General features: G+C 41.9%; 1 protein-coding gene across 3 annotated transcripts in view; it reads left to right on the forward strand.

The window, feature by feature from the left end:
* The window catches only part of HOOK3 (hook microtubule tethering protein 3), a 148,987-nt gene that overhangs the window by 103,588 nt on the left and 18,704 nt on the right, over positions 1-26,695 (forward strand). For all 3 annotated transcript variants that reach the window (XM_082273736.1, XM_082273737.1, XM_082273738.1), the window contains 3 exons: positions 5,781-5,921; positions 6,053-6,140; positions 25,741-25,775. In XM_082273736.1, coding sequence (XP_082129862.1) covers positions 5,781-5,921; positions 6,053-6,140; positions 25,741-25,775 — 264 coding nt within the window. The remainder of the gene's footprint in view (positions 1-5,780; positions 5,922-6,052; positions 6,141-25,740; positions 25,776-26,695) is intronic.

Genomic DNA, 26,695 nt, shown 5'->3' on the forward strand with positions numbered 1-26,695 from the left:
GAGCTAGTTTTTCTTCTGCCTGCGCTTTAGAAGTTCTTATAACTTGCTTGGCCTCTTTCTGCCTAATCTTGTAGATTTCCTTATGTTCATTGCTCTGGGTTTTTTTTAGAATTACAAAATGCTAGCTTTTTATTTTTAATGATTTGGGCCACTTCTGCTGAGTACCACAGTGGTCTCTTCCTTTTTTTGCTTTTACTGACAAGTCTAATGCAATTTTCTGTTGCCTTCAATAATGCACCTTTTAAGTAGTCCCATTTCTCCTGGACTCCATGTAATCCGTTCCAGTCTGATAAGGACTCATTTATGACTAATTTCATTTTTGAAAAGTGTGTTTTTCTAAAATCTAAAACTTTTGTTTTTGTGTGGTGTGACTCTTTCACAGTTCTTATATTAAACCACACTGACTGGTGATCACTAGATACCAAGGTTTCGCCTACAATGACATCATATACCGAATCCCCATTTGTGAATACCAAATCCAAAATGGCCTCCCTCCGGGTTGGCTCCTCAACCACTTGTTGCAGAGACAACCCCAGTAGGGAATTTAGAATATCTGTACTCCTGGTAGAACTTGCTATTTTGGTTTTCCAGTTTATATCTGGAAGATTGAAATCTCCCATAATAACTTCTCCTTTCATTGTCATTTTAGCTATTTCTTCAACTAGTAGATCATCTAGTTCTTTAACTTGACCAGGTGGTCTATATATCACACCTACACGAGTTACTGCATGATTAGCAAACTGCAACGTAACCCAAACTGACTCTGTTGGCCTCACCAACTTGTATTAGGTTAGATTTAATGCTATCTTTCACATACAGGGCCACTCCTCCTCCTTTCTTGCCTTCTCTGTCTCTTCTGTATAAAGAGTACCCTGGTATGGTTATGTCCCAGTCATTTCTTTCATTAAACCATGTCTCCGTAACAGCCACTAAATCTACATTCTCAGATGCCATTATTGACCCAAGTTCATATATTTTTTTTACCTAAACTGCGAGCATTTGTAGACAGGACTCTGAGCTTATCATTTCTTAACCTCTGTGCTTCTGACCTGTTCTGGCATTGTTTCGAGGGGCAATTGGACAATTTAAATACTCTTTCGCAAATTCTTGGAGTTGTTCACGAAGTACATTTGTTCCTCCAGAATTTGCAGGCTGCAATTCGTCTCCTGCTTTCCAGCAGATGATCATCCCTCCGGACTTGCAGGCCGGCACTGGATCTGATGGTGTCTACCTTTGAAGCGGTTCTGTTTTGCACAGTTCCATATGAGGTCCCTGCAAAGGGAGATTCTGGGCAAATGGGACAAGAAGCAGCAGTCTCTGGACAATCGGATCTGGCTGAGCCGGGGAACCAGAGTCGCTGATATGGTGGCTTTGTTCTCAGGCGCTTCGGCTGGGTAAATCTTATCTCAACTTTTAGTATTGAACTGTGGTCACCACAGATGCCAGCCTGTCCGGCTGGGGAGACGTCCTCGGCAAACATTCTGCTCAGGGGGTTTGGACACTGGAAGAATCCAAACTACCTATCAATGTCTTGAAACCCCGAGCGATCAGACTGTGCCTGGAACATTGGATGGATTGTCTTCAGGGATGTCCAGTGCGCATTCAATCGGACAATGCCACGGCCCTAGCTTAGTGTCCTGGTGGCTCTGTAGGTGGCCAGCATTCTAAGCTGGGCAGAACGGTTTGTTCCAGTCCTCTCCACTGTACACGTTCCCGGGGTGGAAAACTGGCAGGCGGACTACCTCACTTGGCAGGCGTTGGACCAAGAGGAGTGGTCCTTTCATCGGGAGGTATTTCATCAGTTGTGTCTCTGGTGGGGCATTCCCGAGGTGAATCTGTTGGCGTCTCGGCTCAACAGAAAGCTTGATTTGGTGCTCTCTGTCCTCCAGAAGCCTCCTTTTGAGAATCTTCGGGAGATTTCCCTGCTTACACTGTCCCAGAAGGTGGCTTTTTTGGAGGCTATCACCTCTGCGCGCAGGTTGTCAGAATTGGCAGCGTTATCCAGTCGCTCACCTTACTTGGTGGTTAGGAGATAAGGTGGTTCTTCGCCCCTGTCTGTCGTTCCTTCCAAAGGCTGTCTCTGATTTTCTTTTGAATGAAGACATTGTGTTGCCTTTCCTGTGTCCCAGGCCAAAATACCTGAAGGAAATTGCCTTGCATGCCTCGGATGTGGTCTGGGCAATTAGGGTGTACCTGGCAGCTATGTAGTCTTTTAGAAAGTAAGACTCACTATTTGTGCTCATGGATAGGCCTTGGAATGGGTTGTCCTCTTCCTCTGTGACTTTTCCCAGATGGATTAAACAGACGTGATTCAGGCCTTTTCCCTCTAGGGTCAGGTTCCTCCTTTCTCTGTTGAGGCACACACACTACTTGGGCGCTCAGTGCCTTCTGGGCCTTCCGTCATTGGGCGTTAGTGACACAGGTTTGCAAGGCGGCCATCTAGTCGTCAGTGCACACTTTCACAAAGTTCTATTAAGTGGATGTGATGGCATCTGCGGATGCTTCCTTTTGGTGGCAAGGTTTTACAGGCTTCTATTTAGAGGACCTGGTCCTCTTTGAGGGTCCTTAGAGGTTTATTGTCTTAGTTGCTGCAGCAATACAGTTTCTAGGATATTTTTCTACTTGTTTTACCATTTCTATGCCCAAAGAGGACATCTGCCCTATATTGGATCTCAAAACTCTTGACTGTCCTCATTCTAGTACAGAAAATACAGCCAGCAAGGGTGTGCTTACCTCCCTGCACCAAAGCTACTTTCTAGCTTCTTCTGGGATTCGTTGCTAAACAGGATGGATGTCAGTTTCTTGACCTATGTTCCCACTCAGAGCTCTGTGAGTAGACTGATATAAATGGACTCCAGTGTCTGTTTACACCATGTTTAGGTCCAGAAAAATGAAAAAGGGACCCATTCTCCTTTTTGGAGCTGGACGGACTGGAAGGTACGCGGGCGTAAATTGACACAAGTCTTACATCTGCCTGTCCAAAGAGCTGCATGGAGCCTCCAATCAGGTGAAATGGTCCTTAGACAAAACTTGTTAGGAAGTAGCAGCTGAGCAAAATCAGACTGCTTTAGCCATCCAAGGAAGAAAAACTGTATGGGAAGGTAGGTTGATTCTTTGTAATTCCATCAACTGGAAATTTTGTCTTTTGTGACAGAATTGCTAGTGTGCTGTGAACCAGAAAAAAAAGGTTCTTATACCATGCTGAAGACTTCCGGTATGCTAATTGTAAGCTGTGCTGGTCAGTAAGCATGATAAAAGGGAATGGCTGGAAACTGACACAATGTTACTGGGCTGATCAGATATTGTCTTGTTGATATAAATCAAGGTGAACAGTTGTTTGGTTATTTTTTAAAAGCTTTTTATTTTAATTACAGCAACAGCTTTTTACATAGACTACAGTTCTTCTTTGGTCATTTGAGTTGTATGTTCAACATACAGCATAGCTATCCAAGCAAAAATAGGGACTCATTCCAAAACATTGCTAAAGATGGAAATAAATGTAATAATCTGAAACACTTCTCTGTTAATCCAAATCTGTGCCATACCACATTAATTACTCAGCTGCCTGTCTATCCTAAAAAAAAAAAAAAAAAAAAAAAAAAAAAACCTAGGTCAGCCAACCACAAAACAGTATTCAGTATGTTTTCACAGGTGACAAGTTCAAATTGAGCCTCAAAAATGCCCAGGCCTGCTCATTTACAGTGAGTAATGCATGCCCCATTTAAGCAGACCGTAAAGGCCCAGTGCATTGATGAAAATGTATACAAAAAGATTACATCATCTGTAATGTTTTTGTGTCATTTGTATTTTTTTTTCTCTGTGGAAGGTAGTACTACATACGTAAATTACAATGCGTGATTATAGTTCAATCGTGGAAATTATAAAACCACATGAAGTCTTTTTTTTTTTCTTTTACAATGTTTTTAAATAAGAATGATAAGCAACGTACATATCAAGTACAGGTGGAATTCTGTAGGGCACATCCATGAACTCAAAAGGAGACTAATGGACTTTACTGGTGCCAAGGAAGACATACACACATAAAAAATCCAATTAGTTTATTATATTACATTACACTTATTAGATTTTTATTACATTACATTATTACAGTTTATTTATGAAGTTAAACAAACAAGGATAAAAATCCAATCAGGAAATTAAATCCCAAATATAGCTACATCTCTTACAATAACACATATGAAAAAGTGTAACCTTTACATAGCTTCTTTGTCTAGAGGTTGACGCGTTTCACATACGCTTGTTCAGGATCTTATTTTTTGGAGACAAGGGAGAGTAGCTTGACTAGAAAAATACACATATTCTACATATAGTATGCACTTTGTGTAGAAGCATATAGGACTATCCATGCAAACTCACGTGGGTGGCAAATGGCTTTAGGATGTGGTAAAAATAGTGGCAGCTATGGTTTAATATTGTATCTGTATGGCACATGTCGGCTAACTGAATTATCCAGTAGTCATACAAACAGCATCAAATGGTTATGAGCTGTAATGTAAACAACATGTACGAATAGCGAAACTCTCTGCCATGAAGGTAAAGAAAGCAATTTGCGATGTCAAATGTTCAAAAATCATGCGTTGCTGGGATTTGGCTCACAAAGGTATTGCATCGTAGATCAATATAAAGCGGTGTTTACTGTTAGCATACCCAAGCCTTTTGTGATATGGGATTCAGACGTGGTTTAACCACTTCTGGACTGGAAGGTTTTACCCCCTTAATGACCAGGCCATTTTTTGTGATGCAGCACTGCGTTTTTAACTGGCAATTGCGCGGTTGTGCGATACTGTACCCAATTGAAATTGATGTCCTTTTTTCCCCACAAATAGAGCTTTCTTTTGGTGGTATTTGATCACCTCTGCGACTTTCTTTTTTTGCGCTATGAACAAAAAAAGCGACAATTTTGAAATAAACCCAATATTTTTTACTTTCTGCTATAAAACGTTCCCAATCAAATAAAATTTAAAATCAACTGTTTTCATCATTTTAGACCAATATGTATTCTGCTACATATTTTTGATTGAAAAAAATCTAATTGGTGTATATTGATTGCTTTGCGCAAAAGTTATCGCGTCTACAAACTAGGGGGAAAGATTTGTCATTTTTTTATTTTTTTTTTTTTTACTAGTAATGGTAACGATCAGCAATTTTTAGCTGGACTGCGACATTGCTACAGACAGAGCAGACCCCTAACTGACATTTTTGACAATTTTGGGGGGGACCAGTGACATTACTACAGTAATCAGTGCTAAAAATATGCACTGTTACTGTACTAATGACACTGCCAGGGAAGAGGTTATCACCAGGGGCATTCAAAGGGTTAAATGTGTCCCTAGGGGGGCTTTCTAACTGTGTAGGGGATGGGCTTGCTGAATGAACACAGAGACTGGTGTCCCTAAATAGGAGGAACACAGGATCCCTGCGTACATTTACTGACAGAACAGCAGTCTGCCTTGTTAACGACGGCAGGCTGCAGTTCTATCTCCACGGGGAGCAATCGTGGGTGCCCGGCAGACATCACGGCTGCTGGACCTGCTGATTGGTGCCCCCACTAGCGGCCCTGGGAAACGACGTACAGGTACGTCGTTTCGCGGGACAGAGCCGACCCGCCACAGTATGGCGGCTGATCGGCAAGCGGTTAAGAGGTTGCTAAAGTGAATGAAGTCCTTTTTCATACGTTGGATCAGTAGAACACATTTGCATTACAGTAATGTGTGAGTACAAAAAACAGATGTGTGACACATTTTGTTAAATTTCCTTAGGGAGAAGCTAATCCGCCTACAGCATGAAAATAAGATGTTAAAAATTAATCAAGAAGGATCAGACAATGAAAAAATTGCTTTGTTACAAAGCTTGCTTGATGATGCAAACATGCGGAAAAATGAGCTGGAGACAGAAAACAGGTACCAGAGGCCAGATTGTGCTTTAGTGTTCTGTCTGAGCTTATAGTTTTACTTTTTGATTTGTTGTTTTTTTTCTTTTTAATAACCTAATATCTTTGGGTTGTCATGTACTTTTCTTTTTTAATTGTTAGGCTAGTAAATCAGAGGCTTTTGGAAGTACAGTCACAAGTAGAAGAGCTTCAAAAATCATTACAAGAACAAGGGGCCAAAGCCGAAGATGTAAGTGAAATTTCCACCAAGCTATGCTACAGATTTGTTACCTGAATATTGGTATATGTTAGAAAATATGCCTGAACATCCTTTTTTTTTTTAAAAAAGAAATCAACAAACATAAATTAGAATAAAAGAAGCTGTTAAAAGCACCATATTCATAAAGCAGTGAATGTGACTTTTACCAAACCTCCAGTGTAGGTGAATCTTCCAGGTGTATAAGTTTTAAAATACAGTGATTGATTCACCACCAGTGAATGTTTGGTAAATATCACATTAAATATGCCCCCACGTTTGTAATTTACAGTAGGAGATAGGAAAAAAAAATAGACTGTTGTAACTGTTCACAGCCTCTTGTTACAAACAATGGTACTCCCTAAATTATGAAACTAGACATTGAACCTCTATTTTAAAAGACCATTTTGCCTCTTTTTTTTTTTTTCTTCCCTATTTTAAATGTACTTAATGAATCTGTAATGCCTGGATTTATCCTGAGAAAGTGTGGATAATCCATCAAATATCTTTTGGATGCTTTAAGGTGGGTAATCCATTACTGATCCCTGGTTACATTTAAATAGCCTAACTTGAACCTTAAAGCCCTTGTCTATCCCTGGATTACATTAGGCCTCATGCACACTGGTTTATTGTAAAATGCTGTTTCTCCTGGCTGAAAATTGGCCTTAAAAATTCACCCAAGCTGCATTTTTTCAAAAACGTTTAGCAGCATTTGGGCGTTTATTTCATTGCCCATTATTCTGGCCATTGAAATGAATAATCGCTGAAATGCTAAATGCGCCTAGCTTTTAGGCGTGTTTAAGACATGCTTAGCAGCGTCAAGCATTTTTTCTGCCAAAACTCTGCTACTCCTGGACATAGGGGTTCTTTGTCCTGCCTCTAAACTCTCCTGACACCAAACGCTGCTAAAAGCGTATCTGTGCATGGACACATAGGCTAACATGGAGAGTAGTTTAGAGGCAGTAAAAAAAATGCCAGATGCCCTTAGGAGCAGTTGTAAAAACATCCAGTGTGCATGAGGCATTACAATGAAAAGAAAAAAGCTTACCCCACACACTACTGTAGAAATGGCTTTAACAGCAACACCCAGAGATAAGTAATATGATGCAAGTAGAATCTTTTTACAATCGAATTGGGCCCACTGTGCTCTAGTCTACATATAACTGTATTTTTTGCCCTTCAACTTCATGACAACACCACAGTATGGTCATAGCTGCAAATCATTTAAAGAGAAATGAAATGTGTGATGACAAAAACTTTTCTCTGTATAACCTTCATTGTATCTGTTGTGCAAATGTTCAAAAGTGATCACACATACAGTGTTCTCAGCTGCAGAAGGGGCTTAGAGAGGTGGGGTTGGAGAATGCTTAAGGTGATCAGGAGAATGCTTGAGGTGATCAGGAGCATGACCGCAACAGCTTGAATGGAACACAGACCCAGTCCAGTGTAGAATGCTGAAAGGAAAATACACTGTGATGAGCTGGGCATGGGGTGTGTATACTGTACACCAATCTTCCAGTGAAGGTCTGTGCAGTGGGGGGGGGGGGGGGTGGTGTCAGCAGAGAAACAGCAGAATACTGACCCATTGATTAGCTGTTCAGGGGACGTGTCCTCAGAAGTCTGACAATTGGATTATAGGCAGGAAGTTTTCACAAATAGAATGCAAAGAAGAAAACTGCACATGCTGGGATATATGTGCTTCCATGACCTGGTCAGTTTAAAGTAAGAAAGCAGGGGGACTGGCAGGATCATCAGGTATTTCACACAAAATAAGCAATGCAAAGAGAACAGGATTTTTTTTTTATACAAGTACATGGTAAAACAGACCCCTAACAGAAATATGAAATGTTGGGGTAAAATACAATTTAACCAAGGTGACACTGCTCCACATCTTTATCTCTGCTAAGGCTATTGAAAAATATTGGATTTCAGCCTAGTCTCCACCAGCCCATAATCCATAAAGAAGAAATCTAGCACACAGCAGTAGGCCCTTGTGTTTATTTTATATTGCAAAGCGAACACGCCACTTCCAATAGCCATGCTGATGTTTCTGCCTAAGGCCCCTTTCACACTTATGCGATGCGATTTTGCCGCGACTTTGACGCGATTGCGACGCGACTTTGAAAGCTAAGGCTATGGCTCAAAATGCAATCAAATCGTGGCAAAGTAGTGCAGGAACTACTTTGAAGTCGGCGCGACTTCAAAACGCACTGATATGAATGGGGCTCATTGAAAATAATAGAAAATGACCTGTTATGCGATTTTGCGGTCCAAAATCGCGGGACAAGTTGCACTAGTGTGAAAGGGGCCTAAAAGAGACCTTAGTTTGTTTGGCTATATGTTATGACAATATTAAGACTCTTTATAGGCAGGTACACCTCATCATGACTGTTTGGAGCTGTATGTTCACTTTGCAAAGAACCTTTCACTTTGCAATGTGCACTTTAAAAAATCTTTGCAAGTCCCTGCAGCTGTGTGCAGGTTTTCCTCTATTTTCCTGTTGGGTCAGTTTCACTTAAGGTCTCTTTAAAAAAAAAAAAAGTTTTTTGTCTTTTTGCAAGCTCTCTGAAAGTTTAGGAGCAGAAGATCTTTAATTAAACTTGAGAAAAACTCCAGTTGAGATACCACAAGCATATTGAAGGAAAGAGAGTGCCCTATTTCTATACAGTAAGTTTAAAGCCGTATTAAACCCAAAAGAAAATATATTGCAGCTTACAAATTCCTCAATGTGATGAATGCATTCATTTTTCTTTTTTAGGCTTTCCTTCCTTTTTTTTCACCTAGTGGTCTAACCAGTTAATCTGTTATTTTTCAACACAATAAACTGTCCTGCAGTGTTGAGACAAACCAGTTAACACTGTCACGATTGCTTGCAATGATCAAATTCATGTAAAACTTTTATCCCAAATGGATTGAAAGAGTTTCTGTAACGTCTTAAAAAAAAAAGTGTTAGCTGAAGTTAGGCTTTAAAGTGGAATTAACCTCCACCTTCCAGGAAATGCAAAGGTTACATTCTTTGCTGGCTGCTGTCAACTTCTCCCCAACCACTTCTCGGTGTCAGGTTTTTAACCACTTGATTGACCAATGGGGAATGATGTCATCTAGCGTATGCACACGGGGGTTATTGATTCTAGCATGGCCAGAGTGTGCCAGTAATCCGGAGAAGACTGCAAACAAGCAGGCGGTTATTTGATATTGCAGAAGAGACCCGGCATGCCTTTATGCAATAAAGAAATCCCCACTCAGTTTTTTACTACCTAAATGTAGTTCTTCTTTAATTTATTAGTCCCTTATGTAAATGTCTGTAAATCGGTACAAGTCTATAAATCCATCTAAAACAACCCTCCCCTGGCAGCACTTTTGTGCAGGAGTTGATATGTTGTTCCTCAATAGATAGAGGAATTACCTTAAAGCGAAGTTCCACCCAAAAGTGGAAATTCCGTTTTATATGCCTCTTCTCCCTCCCCATTCCCCCCACCCCCCTCCAGTGCCACATTTGATGTCATAGGGGAGGGAGGAGCGTGTACCTGTTTTTGACAGGTACCCTTCCCCACTTCCAGGAGACAGCGCCGTCCCTCAGACGTTCGGCTCCCCTCCTCCTTCCTCCGCTGCTGGGCCAATTAGAAAGGGCAGCACGCTTTGCGCATGTGCAGTAGGGAACTGACTGTGAAGTTGAAAGGCTTCACTGCCAGTTTCCCTTACCTTAAATGGCGGCAATAGCACCTAAGAGCCGTTCCGAAAATTGGCTTTGGGTGCCGACATCGCAGGAACCCTGGACAGGTAAGTCCTAATATTAAGTCAGCAGCTACAGTATTTTTTCCGTGGGGGACAGAAATCCTCTTTAAGACCAGAAGTGTGTTACTAGTTGGATCACCAGGTGAAAATAAAGGGGAAAAAAGTGCCTAAAAACAGAACACTAATTCAGCTACCACATTTAAGGATTGGTAAATTGCAACATGTAACATCATTATTTTGGTGCTTAGATGTACTTCAAAGAAAGTTTTTAGATAAAGTGATTTTTCTCTTTCAAAAAAGTATAGGAACAGGTGGGCTGCTCTGATGGCTACTAACCACACCTATAGACGAACTGCAGCACTCACCAAAACAAGTACTCAAAGGCTTGCAGGGTAAAATATAAAAGAAAGGGGTGGTGTGGTGCGCTATTCAGGTGTTTGAAATAAAACTAATGGTACTAACAGCAATGAAATCTTCCAAGAAGGGCAATATACTGAAAAAAGCAAAATATTTCTTCCAAAAAAAAAAAAAAAAAAATGTGTGTGTGTATATATATATATATATATATATATATATATATATATATATATATATATATATATATATATATGTGTATATATATATATATATATATATATATATATATAGTACATATATCCACATGTGCAAACGATGAAAAGTCAAAAGAAAAGTATTTAGAACTTGTTGAAGGGTGTGAATAAAGAAAAATATTTTTTTAATTCTCATTTATTCATCAATTGATTAGTCATGTGCTCTCACCTCTACAATTTGAGAGTCAATACTTGTGAATAAATATGAAGTCTTCCACTCAGTTGAGTGACTTCTCCTCTCAACGTATTATCCCCAGATATATGAATAAAAAGATAAACAACATATAGTGTAATATTGTCATAAAAAATGCCAAAAAAACATAAATATAATTGGATCATCAGTCACTATTCCAACAGTGCATGTGAAAAACCGTGCTGTTAATAGCACATCCGTGCAAGTGAAGTGGTATCAAGTGAAAACAACCAATCCACATGTGCTATGAACACTGTGCGGTGCCCCAAAAAAATGGGTAAGATTCTTCCACCAATGTGTGTGGCTAAAATGTGCGTTCACCTGAAGCACAAAGTAAAAAAGCCTTTAAATCCTGTAGTATCTCCTTTAAAAGATACAGCTATTGGTGATACAGGTCCGTGTGTGGAACAGCCTCACGTCACTAGCTCCTTTTTTGGCATATTACACTATATGTTGTTTATCTTTTTATTCACATATCTGGGGATAATACGTTGAGAGGAGAAGTCACTCAACTGAGTGGAAGACTTTATATTTATTCACAAGTATTGACTCTCAAATTGTAGAGGTGAGAACACCTGACTAATCAATTGAATGTATGAACTTAAAAAATATTTTTCTTCACACCCTTCATCAAGTTCTAAATACTTTTCTTTTGATTTTTCATTGTTTGCACGTGTGGATATATATTTAAATTATATTATATATATATATATATATATATATATATATATATACACACATATATATATATTGTTTGGGGGTTCTAAGTAATTTTCTACTAAAAAAAAAAAAGGTAGATTTTTACATGTAAGAGCGAAGTGTCCGAATAGGCTTGGGAAGGTAGTGGCTAAAGAGAGCATCTAAGCTCTTCCTGCACTGGGCAGAGACAAACAACTAAATACAGCATGTTCTTGCATTTTGTTTGGGAAAACAGACAAGGGCACATACACAAAGAGGAACTACTGCTTATGTTTTTGATGAACCTTGTAAGCAGCACGTTGGGGGGTTGCTTCCCTGGGTGCAGCCAGATGTAGGCAGTGTTCCAATGGTCTCTTAAAAGACTATATATACAACACCTTATGAAGACTGCCAGGAATCTGAAGGCAAGAAGCTGGTGGGCATTTCATCCCACCAGACATGATATAATTTAATATTCTACACATGACAAATTGTGCTTGATTTTAACATTTTGCAGATATAGTAGCCAGTAAGCATTTGCACAGGAATACTAACCTGCATATCTAGTTCATGGCACCGCTGGGAAATTTCTTCTTTTGCTGCCAAGGCATCATTTAGCTCTTCAGTAATTTTCTTTAACTATTTATAAAGAATCATCTAGGGATGCACCGAAATTTCGGGCACCGAAATTATCGGCCGAAAATGAGCCTATCTAATTTCGGCCGATAATGGGTTAACAGTGCCGAAAATAAATATGGCCGCCGTGGGGAAGGAGGAGGGCGCAGCGCAGCGCAGGGCAGGTTTTAAAAGTCCCGCCTCTGGCCGGCCGTCCGCCTCTTAATGACGTCCCTACTACGATCTGTGCATTATGAATGGATATACCAGGCAGGGGGGGGGCGAGCGGCCGCTATAGATAGAACTAATGTGATCCTTCACTGTCAGCTCAGCACGTCAATGTGTGAATGAGAACAGGACTGAGCTGACAATGGGCGGGGGGGGCGGGCGGAGCGGCCGATATTAGCTGTAACTATGTGAGCCTTTCACTTCCTTGTCAGGCATGTATCTCCGCTGACAAGGAAGTGAAGCTCTCACATAGTTACAGCTAATAGCGGCCGCTCCGCCCGCCCCCCGCCCGGTGTCAGCTCAGTTCTGTTCTGTTCTCATTCACACACAGACGTGCTGAGCTGACAGTGAAGGATCACATTAGTTCTCTCTATAGCGGCCGCTCGCCCCGCCCTACAAACCCCCCCCCCCCCCCCCCCGCCTGGTATGTCCATTCATGCACAGATCGTAGTAGGGACGTCATTGAGAGGCGGGACTTTTGAATGCAGGACACCCGAGGAGGGGGACGCTGAGGCAGTGGGGGGGGGGGTGGGCGAGGCAGCTTACCAATGGTATTTGTATTATGAAGCATGAGGGGTTAGTGTATTGTCACTGCTGGTCACTCATCTATTAGTGATCGACCAGTGGCAGGTAATCAACCCTTTTTTGCTGCATTAGTGCAACCAGTATCAGTGTTAATTACAACTCTGGTTGCACTAATGCAGCACAAAGGGCTTAATTACCTGCCACTGGTCGATCACTAATAGATGAGTGACCTGCAGTGACAATACATTAACCCCTCATGCTTCATAATACAAATACCATTGGTAATTAAATTAACCTATTGCCAACCCATCACAGTACATATACTGTGACAGGGTGGCAGCTACAGATGTACGTCGCTGCCTGTTTTTGGTGTATGCCCCTGTTCTATCCATTTAAAATTTTTTTGGGGGAAAAAGTAATTTTCGGTTTCGGTTTTCGGCCAAGGGCATCCTGCATTTTCGGTTTCGGCCCAAAATTTTCATTTCGGTGCATCCCTAGAATCATCGATTAGTCAAGAGTAGACATGTGGGACTGTTATGAGTCATGTTCAAGTAGTTGGCATCCTTTGGTATGAAAAAGAGAGGGTTACCTGTCGGTCAAGTTCAGCATAAGCATCTGTTCGTATTGACACTGGAGTTTCTTTGCTCATTAGCTGCAAAGAGGTCAAAGAGAATTAAACACCAGACTCCAAAGTGTTAAAGATTTTCTCTTTCCCTAATCTCACAAATGAATTCACAGCAGCATGTTCCATGTGCTCACATTCACATGGACACATTTTTATATATATATATATATATATATATATATATATATATATATATATATATATATATATATATAATTTATTTTTATTTTTTTTACATTTTTGCAGTTTTTTTCTGATTTGTTATTTCAGTGTATTGCACTCCTTGGAAGATTGTATTGCTTATGTTAGTACTATTAATTTATTTCACACACCTGAGTAGCACACCACCCCTTTCTTTTAGCTTTTTTCTCTTTCGTTTTTTGGGGGACATAGCTCCACGTATTCTTGACCCTTGGGTTTATGCTGCCCCCTACAGGAGTAGGACACTAGGCGGAAAAAAGTTTGACTATGCCTATAGGGCAGTCCCAGGGGTTATACTCCCACTTCCTGCCTAGTTCCTTGCTGGGATCTCTGGTCCCAGCATTTTTTTTCCCTTTTTAAATGTAATTTTTTGCTGCTTTTATGTTCCTGTGAGAACTACAATCAACTGCTGGACGGGGCGACGGATGGATATTCTGGATCCTTACGGTCTCCCCAGTCTGGCAAGCGAGCTAGACCCGACCTCAGTTCCGCGCTAGGTTGGCCGTGACATAGCCCCACTGAAAGGGGGCTGGCCGGCAAGGAAACGCCTCATGAGGATGCTTAGCCTTGGTCACGACCTTAGTCACGACCTGAGTAGCAGCATGCCTCTGGCCCGCAGCACCCCCATTCCAAGATGGTGCGGTGGTCTGCCTGGAGGGGTGCCCTTGCGGTCCCAAGGTGTGGTGAGCAGTGTCTTCCTTCCTTCTGGTGGCTTTTTGGGGTGGATGCGGGCTCCTCTCTGGGTTAGTGCACCCCTGAGCGCCCTTCCTTCCCACATAATGCTCCCCCTCACTATAGGGGTCCCTCTGCAGACCACCCCCCATTCACCCACGCATAGCTTAGAAACTTCGAGAACACAGCTACAGCTGCGTCGGTGCACTATGGTACCCGCAGAGCCTCAAAGGCAGCAAAGGTATTCCCCTTTCCCGCCTATTTCGACAGCATTGTTGCGAGTCAGTGGGGTTCCCCAAAAGACGGTTGGGGTAACTACGCATTTCGCTATCCTTATAAAGAGTCCCTGTTAAAGAAACTGACAGTACCACCTATGGTGGACTCTCAGGTTTCCAGGTTGAATAAAGCCATCCTTCTCCCGGTGGAGGACTCTGTCCTTTTAGGGACCCTTTTGACAAGAGAGCTGAATCTCTGGTCTAATACCTTTTTTACCATGGCAGGTTCCATTTTGCGGCTGGTATTTGCCATAACCTTGGTTTCCCAGACCTTGACGGAATGGGCTAAGCTCCTGCGCCAGGATTTGGAAGGGGGACAGCCTCCTCTTGACCCTGGCGAAGCGGGCGGACCAGTTGATCTAGGGGTTGCAGTATGTCTGCGGACCAGGCTTCCAAGAAGGTATTGACTGATCTCCCCTTTGTAGGAGGCCGCCTGTTCGGAGCTTCCATGGAGGAGATCACTAAGGGGCTTACAGGAGGAAAGAGTACTCTGCTTCCACAGACTACCAGAAGCAGAGAGTCTCGTCGCAAACGTGGCCTTTTCTTCTCCACCCAAAATCGGTCCTTTCGTCCCTCGGGATCTAAGGGTCAAAATCTGCCTGTAACCCCGCAGGGGGTTACAAGAGACCCTGGCCTAGTAAGCCGAGAGTGGGTTCCTCCGGTACTGCAGACAAGCCCACTTCTGCCTGAAGGGGGTACCCTGACCTGTATCTGGGGTGGGGGGGGGGGCGCGTCTTCACTTCTTTCTGGATCCTTGGACCTCCTTCATTCAAGACAAATGGGTCCACTTTACAAGATTGAGTTTCGGTCCTTGCCTCCAGCCATGTTCTTCCCTTCCAACCTGCGCTTTTCCCCAGATCGCCTATGAGGTCTTCTTGGGGTGGTACAGGATCTTCTCTCACAAGGGGTCATTGTACCAGTTCCAGAATCTGAACTTTTTCAGGGGTTTTATTCAAACCTGTATACTGTTCCCAGGAGGGAAGGTAAGGTCCGTCCAATCCTGGATCTCGAGGCCTTGAACTGCTTTGGGTGGTTTCAGAAATTTTGGATGGAGTCTTATTCGCACGGTAGTGGCATCCCTTCAAGGGGATTTTCTAGCCTCTATCGACATTACGGACAGTTACCTTCATATACCAATATATGTCAGGCATCAGCGTTTCCTTCGCTTTGCTGTGGGCGAGTAGCATTACCAATTTGTGGCGTTACCCTTTGGTCTCGCCTTGGCTCCTCGGGTGTTCACAAAAGTTTTGGCCCCAGTGTTAGCACTGCTATGATAGAAGGGATTGCGGTACTGGGGTACCTGGACGACCTCCTTCCGCGAGCTGAGTCTCCAAATGCCTTCCAAGACAATCTGGACGTTTCAGTGCAAACTTTGCAAGAGTTCGGGTGGAAACTGAATTCCCAAAAACTGGACTACCTGGGCCTGACCTTGAACTCAGCGTTAGCCCGGGTGTTTCTTCTGGAGGAGAAACTCCAGAAGTTGCAGGATGCGATTCGGGTCCTGTTGTCCAACCAGCGGTCATCTCTCAGGACCTGCATGCAATTGCTGGGCCTGATGGTCTCCACCTTCGAGGCACATTTGTTTGCTCAGTTCCATAGCAGATCTCTGCAAAAGGAGATTCTTGCCAAATAGAACAAGAATCCACAGTCTCTAGACAATCTGATACTGTTCAGCCGGGGTACGAGAGGGACCCTGATCTGGTGGCTCCGCTCTCCGGCATTTCGACAGGGAAAATTCTTTCTTCCCCTGTTCTGGACAGTGGTCACCACTCCAGCCTGCCGATCAATATCCTGGAAAATTGGGCGATCATACTTTGCCTGACCCATTGGATGGATCGTCTGCAGGGGCGCCCAGAAAGGATTCAATCGGACAATGACACGGCCATGGCTTATGTCATTCATCAAGGGGGCACCAATAGTGCCCTAGCAGCCCGGGAAGTAGCTGGCATTCTAAGGTGGACAGAACTCTTTGTTCCAGCCATCTCTGATATGCATATTCCAGGGGTGGAAAATTGGCAGGCGGACTACCTCAGTGGGCATACGTTGGATCAGGGAGAATGGTCTCTCCATCCAGAGGTGTGTCATCAACTGTGTCTCCAGTGGGGGACTCACGATGTGAACCTGTTGGCCTCTCGTCTCAACAGGAAGATGCAGAGGTTCGTAGCAAGGTCTCGGGATCCTCTGGCTGACGGCTCAGACACTCTGGTGGCCCCTTAGGGCCGGTATCATCTGATATACGCGTTTCCTTTGATAACTCTAATGCCAAGACTCCTGCAAAGAATTGAGGCAGAAGGGATTCCGGTCATCCTAGTGGCCCCGGACTGGCCTTGCAGCTCTTGGTATGCAGACCTGGTACGGCTGGTCACCGATGCCCCTTGGAGACTCCATCTCCGAGAAGATCTTTTAGCTCAAGGGCCAATCTTCATCCTGCTTTACAGTCGCTGGCTTTAACGGCTTAGCTTTTGAAAGCCAGGTGCTGAAGGATAGAGGGGTGTCTGAATCGGTGATTCCTATGCTGTTAAAAGCTAGAAAATCTACTTCTAGGAAGATTTATCATTGCGTCTGGAAGGCGTACATTGTGTGGTGTGAGTCTAAGGGGGTTTCTCCCCATTCCTTTTCGGTGTCTCGGGTCTTGGAGTTTCTCTGAAGAGGTGTAGATCAGCGTTTGGCCTTGGGTACCATCAAAGGGGAGATTTCGACCCTGGCAATTTTCTTATTGCGCCCTTTGGCCACAAATTCCTTGGTTCATACCTTTGTTAATGGGGTCTGCCACATGGCTCCCCCGGTGAGGTCTCAGTTACCTCCTTGGGACCTCAATTTGGTGCTGTCGGTTCTTTAGAAACCTCCTTTTGAAAATATTCGTGAGCTTCTTCTGCTTACTTTGTCGTGGAAGGTAGTCTTCTTGGAGGATATTACTTCTGCGCGCAGGGTGTCTGAGTTGGCTGCGTTGTCTTGTCGTTCACCTTACCTGGTGGTTCACAGAGACGAAGTGGTGCTTCGTCCCCTGCCAGTACTTCCTTCCTAAGGTCAGCTCTGCTTTCCATTTAACTGAAGACATTGTGTTGCCTTCCTTGTATTCTAAGCCTAAGCACCCTAAAGAGATTGCCTTACATTCTTTAAATGTGGTTCAGGCAATCAGGGTGTACCTGGTGGCGACTTAGTCATTCCGAAAATCAGATTCCCTATTTGTCCATACCGATGGACTCCATAAGGGGCTGGCCGCGTCTGCTGCGACCATTTCCAGATGGATCAGGCAGACGGTGGTGCAGGCCTAATCCATTAAGGGTCAGGATCCTCCTTTCCCTGTTAAGGCGCATTCTACAAGGGCGCTTAGTGCCTCCTGGCCCTTCCGTCATCAGGCAACAGTGGTACAGGTTTTCAAGGTGGCCACCTGGTCGTCCATGCACACTTTAACAAAATGTTATAAGGTGGATGTGTTGGCATGTGCGGCTGCTGCCTTTGGCTGCAAGGTTTTGCAGGCTGCTGTTGGAGAGGATTATTCCTCTTTGAGGGTGTATTTTTTTCAGGTGAGCTCCTGTTACTGGTTGAGCTTTTTTACCTGGTTGGCTATGTTTAGCCTTTTGGGAAGTGTACTTATTGCTGTGTTCTTCCCACCTCTCATGTTGACACTACTTTGGGAAGTCCCAAGGGTCAAGAAGATGTGGAGCTGCGTCCGTCAATGAACGAAAAGATTTTTGTCTTACCGTAAAATCCTTTTCTCTGATGTTCATTGATGGACACAGCACCCGCCTCTCTATTGAGTTGGGTTATATGTTCTTCTGACACTGCTTGTTTCAAAACTGAAGACCTATAGCAGGAAGTGGGAGTAAACCCCCTGGGACTGCTGTATAGGTGTAGTCAAACTTTTTTTCCCCCTAGTGTCCTACTCCTGTAGGGGGCAGCATAAACCCAAGGGTCAAGATGTGGAGCTGTGTTTCCGTCAAGGAACATCAGAGAAAAACCTGGATTTTTGTCTTACCGTAAAATCCTTATTTTTTTTTTTTTTTGAGTTGAGGTTTTTCCTATGAACACCTTTTTAGTATTCTTAATAAATGTACTATATGTACTGTATAAACACACATTATACAGTGCAAGAGCTGCTTGTAGATCTCTGCCTTGCACCATAATATTCTTTATCACTTGTTTAATGAGTTGAAAAGGCAAGGGTTTGCAAAACTTTCCTTTTAAGTATGGGAGTATTGGAAGTTAATATTAATGCACAATGATTCATCTGTATGGAATTAACGTGAAATATAATTTGGTAAATCTTTTTCTCAATGCTTCTGGTAATTGGATTGTTTTGCACACAAGGCAATAGTAAGTATTTTATTTTTGTAATTTATTACTGGTTAAAGCTGAACTCCATCTATTTTAAAGAGTGCAGTCATACAGCACATTATGTCTATAAATGTATTTTTAAATGTGTGCAATGTAAGGCTGGCCATACACTATACAATTTTCTTATTCAGTTTCCTTTAGATTTACCTTAAACTATGTAGTGCAAGGGCCTGTCTGACTGCATACAAATTGAAAGTGTTTAGGTTTGACCCTATATTACATGGTTTTGGTAAATCTAAAGGAAAGTTGAACAAGAAAATTGTATAGTGTATGGCCAGCCTTAGTTTCTGATTTTTGTCTGTTATCAGCTTTTTGCAATCCCTTGTGCAGCAGAGTTCACACTGGGAGAGGGAGAAGCAGCACAAGAAGCCAATCGGTTGTGCTGCTGTGCTCATGAGCTAGCAAGAAACCTGCTAATAGTAGGAGACAGCAGAGCCACAGAGAGACGAGTTAAAGTGGCTGTAACCCTAAAAAAAAAAAAATATATATGATCTTGTTCCTTTAACACATGTTATACAGCAAAGTGCTTGTGCTGTGTAATTTGGCCCTTTCTATCTTATAAAATACCTGGCTAATCCTGCCTGGTTCTCACCCCCCTGTAAACAGACCACGGTTTATCATGACCTCTAAGCCTTGGCACCAAGGTCAGTTTATGTGCCGCCTCCTGTCCTCTCTCCCCTTCCCTCTATGCCTGTCAGCTTGTTTGTGTGAGCCATCTCCTTCCCGCCCCTCCCCTGCTGCTGATAAAACTATGGTAAAATAACGGTGTCCTTAGTAGAATCCACTGTTTTATCCTGTTATATCCTGCTATATTGCTCTCTGCCTTTGTTTTATAAAAATGAAGTAGCGCAATACCTTATTGAAGATCGCCACTGGGCGGTCATGTGATCGCCCAAGGCTCTCCTCTCTTCCCGACTGACGTCGACGGGAACCTCAGCCCCTCTCTCTGTAGTCCTTAGAGCGGGCATGAGAGCGCCGGGACATCTGCTGATTGCACAGCGGTGCTGCAAAATAAGGTATTTCGGCCCTTCATTTTTTTTAAAACCAAGGCACTGAGTGATATTACGCGATAAAACTGAGGGGGTACTAGAAAGTAGACATAATGACTTCACAACCACTTTAATCCATCTTCTGTTTCTCTTTTCATTGTCCAGTCTCAGGCTGGGGAGAAACACGTGTTTTTTTTTTTTTTTTTTTTACTACAGCAGAGAAAAATCAAGCCTCTTTCCCTGCCAGATCGAATCGTGCTGTGTGGCAGAGCTGCATTACTCTCAGAACTTAAAAATATTTTTTTTTTTAAATGGCTAAAACTGCTCTCTCATTTGTTTTTCATAAATGTATTTGTATGTATATTTAGCAGTTTGCCTGGAGCTCCGCTTTAATAATGTTTGTATTCCATGTAAATGTAGTGTGATTCATGATTCACAGTGGAATATATAGAAGTCAATTATGAATTATATCATTGCTTTGTTTACATTAGGGATTTGTGCACGAATACAATACACACACAAAAATCACACAGGATTACCATCACTCCTATAACAGCAGTCACCTTGGCTCTATATACAGTTATGCAGTGATTATGTTTGGAGTATGTATGGTTATTCATAGAAAAACAAATTTTTATTTCTTGTAACCGCTCCCCCCCCCCCCCCCCCCCCCCACTGTACTTAAAGGGCGGGGTGGGAGCTTTGTTGCTCTGAGTCGACATACCCGTACGTACCTCAGAATGGGTGTTTGGTGCGCCGTCATGCAATACTGTGATTGCTGTGATCTTCCATCACAGCCAAACACAGATTGGAATATGGACGCTGTGATTGGCCCTCCCAATCACGTGATGGCTGTGCTGTGTCCAATTATAGCCTTCACTGTGTAAACAGACACGTGTCTCTGTGTCAATTCTCCCCGCTGACCTCAGTGGGGGGGGGGGGGGGGGGTGCTGACAGCTCTCTGTGTAAGTAATGATTTTACAGAGTTCTTTCGTAGATCACACAGACTGCAGCCATCCCCACACAGTACACCAAGCACCACTGTCCTTGCCCCATGAACATCTCTGACCGTGTCCAATCAACATCTGTATCTATGCACAAAAACATCTGCAAAAGTGTTTATTTGCAACATCTACATCTGTACCAGTGCACAAAAACATCTGTTTAGTGTACCAGTGTCCCACCAATAAATAAAAAATTGAAAGCACCCCGTGCAAAGGCGAACGTGCACATTGGTCCTGCACGCATATGTAAATGGCGACCGCACCATATGCAAGGTATCACTGCGTATGTCAGAGATCGCAATAATTCTAGGCCCAGACCCTCTGTATAACTCTAAACTGGAAACCAGTAAAGGATTATAAAACATTGACTATGGAGAATTTTAAATACCGAAGTTTGGCACCATTTCACAAGCGTGCGCGATTGTGAAGTAAGACATGTTTGATATCTATTTACCCGGCGCAAAACCAATTATATTTGACCAAAAATGTGGCTTTTCTATTGTCTGTGTGCATTGAAGTCCATTCAAATATATTTATGCATTAGTGTGTAAAATTGCGTTAGAAAAACTGCTGTGCAGATTCCGTGTGGCATAAGAATTTACAAAACCCACCATTTTATTCTTTGGGGCCTCTGCTACAAAAATATATAATGTTTGGGGGGTTCTAATTTTCTAGAAAAAATACAGATTTTTACTTGTAAACAAAAAGTATCAGAAGAAGGCCTGTTCTTAAAGTGGATAATGCCTGAAGGTACTCCTTTGATGTTGCGCCTTTCTATGTGGCCAGGCTGTGAAAGGTAATACACGAGGAGTAGCAGAATATGTTTTAGAGTGAAGTTGCAAGTATGCCTACGTCGTGTGTGAGAAACAACTTGTTAATAAGACATTTTTGTGGGGAAGAAAAAAAAAAATATTTAATTTCTTCATTTTCCAAAGAATTGTGGGGAAAAATTACAACTTCAAAAAACTCGCCATGCCTCTTCTTAAATTACCTTGAACTTTCTACTTTCCTAAAAGGGGTCATTTGGGGGCTATTGTACTGTGTTGGCATGTTAGGGCCTCAAGAAATTAGATAGGCCGTCAGTACAACAGGTGTGATCAATTTTCAGTGATTGGTACCATAGCTTGAAGACTCTGTAACTTTCCCACAGAACAAATAATATACGCTGATGTGGGTTATTTTTACCAAAGAAATGTAACAGTATAAATTTTAGTCAAAATGTATGAAGAAAAATTACTTCTTTGCCAAATCTTATAACAAACTAAGAAAAATTCATTTTCTTTTTCATTTGTAGCGCAAAAAAGTAAAAAAAAAAACCCAGTGGTGATTGAATTCCACCAAAAGAGCTCTATTTGTGTGAAAAAAAATGATAAACATGTCATGTGTACAGTGTTGCGTGACTGAATAATTATCATTCAAACTTTAACAGCACTAAACGCGGCAAATATGCCTGGGCAGGAAGGGGGTGAAAGTGACCAGTATTGAGGTGGTTAAATTAGAATCAGTCAAGTATAGTGAAAAGTAATTTCAATGCGGTCTCTATCCATATTACAACCCCAGTTTCAAAAAAGTTGGGATGCTGTGTAAAATCTAGATAAAAACAAAATGCAATGGTTTGCAAATCTCATAAACCCATATTTTATTCACAATAGAGAATATAAAACATATCAAATGTTTAAACTGAGAAAATATACCATTTTAAGAAAAAAAATAAAGTAATTTTGAAATTGATGGCAGCATCATGTCTCAAAGTTGGGACAGGGCAACAAAAAGCTGGCAAAGTACAATCACAATTCCAAAAACATTGGGACAGGGTCATTTTTACCACAGTGTAGCATCCTCTCTTCTTTTAACACACTGTAAACATCCGGGAACTGAAGAGAGCAGTGACTGGAGTTGTGGGGGAGGAATGTTGTCCCATTCTTGCTTGACCGTATGCTGCTTTTAAGAGCTGGATGTATCTTTTAGTACTGATGGTGCCTTTTCATAAGTGCAAGCTGCCCATTCCATATGCACAAATGCACTCCCGTACCATCAGAGGTGCAGGATTTTCAACTGAGCGCTGATAAAAAGCCAGAAGATCCCTCCCCTCTTAAAGAGGAAGTAAACCCTCCTCTAACACTCTTACCTATAGGTAAGCCTATGATGAGGCTTACCTATATGTACTGTAAATATCTCCTAAACATGTACCGTTTAGGAGATATTTACCTTACATGCAGCCAGTGACGTCGCTGGCGCATGCGCTCTGAAGGAACGGCCGCTGGTGCCGTTTCTTCAGAGCCCCGTGCCGTGACTGTCGGCTCCCACGCGGTGTGCGGGACTGACGTCACCGCGGCTCCGGCCAATCAGATGGCCGGATGCCGCGATCCCGGAAGACGGGCGACTGGACATGTCACCCGTCTTACAGGTAAGCGGGCGGCACGGCGGGGGCTCGTTCTAAGGTAAGTATTTCATAATGAGCTAGTATGCGATGCATGCTAGCTCATTATGTGTTTCTATTACAGGTTGCAAAAAAAAAGTTGTATGGGTTTACAACCTCTTTTAGTCTGGAGGACTCGGCACCCATGGTTTCCAAAAATGTCAGATTTTAATTTGTCTGACCACAGAACAATTTTCCACTTTGCAACAGACCATTTTAAATGAGCTTTGGCCCAGATAAGATTAGCTGTGTTTTAGGATGAGAGATATGGCTTCTTCTTTGCATGATAGAGCTTTACCCTTAATTTTTGGTTGGCATGGAGAACGTGTTCACAGACAGTAATTTTTGGAAGTATTCCTGAGCTTATGAAGTGATATTCATTACAGAATCATGCCTGTTTTTAATGCAATGCAGTCTGAGGACCTGGAGATCACAGGCATCCAATATTGTGTTTTGGCCTTGTTCAATGTGCACAGAGATTTCTCCAGATTCTCTGAATCTTTTTATGATATTGTCTACTATAGATAGTATATTTAAAGTATGCAATTTTACGTTGAACGTTTTTCTGAAATTGTTCAACAGTTTTTAGATGCAGATTTCCAAAGATTGGTAAACTTCTTTACCTCTGACTTTCTAAGATGACCTTTTTATACTCCTCATGTTACTCACCTGTTGCAAAATCATCTTCTTTCTTGTTAGTACCACTTACTTTGCAAGCTTTTTGTTGCCCGGTCCCAACTTTTTTGAAACCTGTTTCTGCCATTAATTTCAAAACTGCTTATTTTTGTCTTAGTGGTACATTTTCTCAGTTTAAACATTTATTATGTTTTCTATTGTGAATTAAAAATGGGTTTATGAAATCACTGGCTGTGATTAGCAGCTGGAACCAATGAAGAGACAGAGATTCGGGAGAGCAGCCACTCTCGGGCTTGGGTAAGTATTGGGGGGGGGGGGGGGGACTTGCAGATATACTATTCCTGGAGAAAATTCCTTTACCCAGTTCTCCTCATCCAGGCCAATTTTGACATGTCTCTCCATGTAAAAATCTGTATTTTTTTTGCTAGAAAATTACTCCGCACCCCCAAACATTATATAGGGTTTTTTTTTTTTTTGCAGAGACCCTAGAGAATGAAATGGCGATAGTTGCAATTTATGTCACACCGGATTTGGGCAGTGATTCTTCAAACACAATTTTTTGGGAAAATAGAATACACTTTAATGATTTTTAATGCAAAAAACACAATATATAACCCATTTTTGTGACCTATAAAAGATGGTTACGCCAAATAAATAGATAACGATGTCACGATTTAAAATTGTGCACGGTCATGGAATGGTGCCAAACTACATTACTTACAAATCTCCATAGGCGATGCTTAGTTGTTTTACAGGTTACCAGTTTAGAGTTACAGAGGAGGTCTAGTGCTAGAATTATTGCTCTTACTCTGACGATAGCGGCAATATTACATATGCATTTCCTTCTGCTGTGAGCATGAGGGGACAGGGGTGCTTTAATTATTTTTTTTAATTATTATTTATTTTTTTTTATTTTTACACTGTCCCTTTTTAATGTTTTTTCTTTATGGCGAGATCTGGGGTCTATAAGAAAAGGAAAGCATGAGATAAAAATAAAAAAAAAATAAAAATTGATCGCTGCTTTCTAGGGGGAAAAATTGCTGTTTACATCTGCCAGAGCCGGTGGTGACATCGCTTCCAGCCTTCCTGGGTCATAGAGATGGCTGGGGACCATCTTGGCCAGCTCTGTCGTAATCCATGCCCTCTTTGGATCAGATCTCTTGCTTCCTGATCGCACAGGGGAGCCTGAAGAGACATCAGAGGGTGGGGTGTCCCCTCCCCTCCTGCTGCCTGTAAAAGAAATCCAGTGGTCAGCCACTAGGATGGCTTTTACATTGCAGGGAATCGCCAGCTGAAAAAAAGATATCTGGATGATGCCTGTAGCTGCAGACCTCATCAAGATATCTCCACTCAAAGTCCACAATGTCCTATGACGTCATGTGTGTGGCAAGTGGTTAATACTGCTTGCAATATTTTGTGACATTTGGTTTTGTAAGCAGCACTGGAAAAAACCTGGAGCAGAATTTCCTTTTGGAAAGTTATTTCAGCCTTCCTGTTGTTCTATGATTTCCATCTCTGAAAATCTGTAAACATAGCTTTATGTTAACATATGAGCATAGGTGTGCTTTAATAGATTCATTTGAATAGTAAATATGTGTGTGTGTGTGTATGTGTATAGTATCTTTCATAACGGAAGGCAATCAAGGCAGTCAAAGTATCTGCCAAGTCTTCCTTACCTAGGTGACTGCGGTCTTGATCTTTCACACGGTCGCAGTCTTCGTCTTTATCTTTCATGTTTTGCAAACTTTGGTGAAATTTGATAATTATATCACTTAACACTGATAATATTTATGTGCAGGATATGTGAGTAACCTGATTTGTGTTTGTCTCACCCCAACCTCTTCATTTAGTCACTACTTTTGAAGAAGAAGCTTGAAGAACATCTGTAAGTATTAATATATTAAATTTGCCATTTAAGAGTTGAGTGACATTTATAATTTTATGCACCAGCTGCACAGCACTTTAATTTACTACTTTAATTAGATGAACTTCATAATTTAATGGCTTACATAATGGGTATATATGAACTTTAATAAACACAGGTTTTACTGATCTGTTATATTAACATAATGATTTCCATGCTGCATCGAATATTCAGTGCCGCCTCAGTGACCTCTCAGTCTTGCATGCAAGCTTCACATCATGAAAATTCAGTGCATGTCCAGTTAGAAAAGGTTCTCATCATATAGGACCATATAGGATCATATAGGATTAATGGATTTTCAGAATTTTTCTAAATGTTGAATATAAATAAATACAAAATACTACCAATTAGGGAGTAGATGCAATACTTTATATTCCATTAGTTTGAAATGTATAAACGTGAACACATCTGCCTTAACAATCCCTCGGGTAAAGGCCTTATTTCTGCTATTTACAAAAATTTTATTACAAATGTCTCCTCACTAAAGCTCCAATATATGTTAAAATGGGAAGCTGATCTTCAACTAACATTCTCCCCAGCCGAATGGTCTATAATGTCTCAAAATATACGTAAATCTACTAAGTCCCTTAATATCAAGGAAACGGCATTAAAAGTTTTTACCCGCTGGTATTACACCCCAGTACAACTTAATAAATTCTTTCCTGATACTCCTCCAAACTGTTTCAGAGGATGTGGCGCAATAGGCACACTCAAACACATTTTCTGGGATTGTAATAAACTTGCCAACTGCTGGTCTCAGATTTTCGCATTAATAGAGAAACTGGCAGACAAAAAAATCAATGCTTGCTGTTTCACAACATTCCAGAGGTATCCCCACATCTCACAAAGCTTATCCACACCATATGTGTTGCAATGTTATG

Source organism: Pelophylax lessonae (genome assembly GCF_965119305.1).
Source record: "Pelophylax lessonae genome assembly, chromosome: 1".
In the NCBI taxonomy this organism is placed as follows: domain Eukaryota; kingdom Metazoa; phylum Chordata; class Amphibia; order Anura; family Ranidae; genus Pelophylax; species Pelophylax lessonae.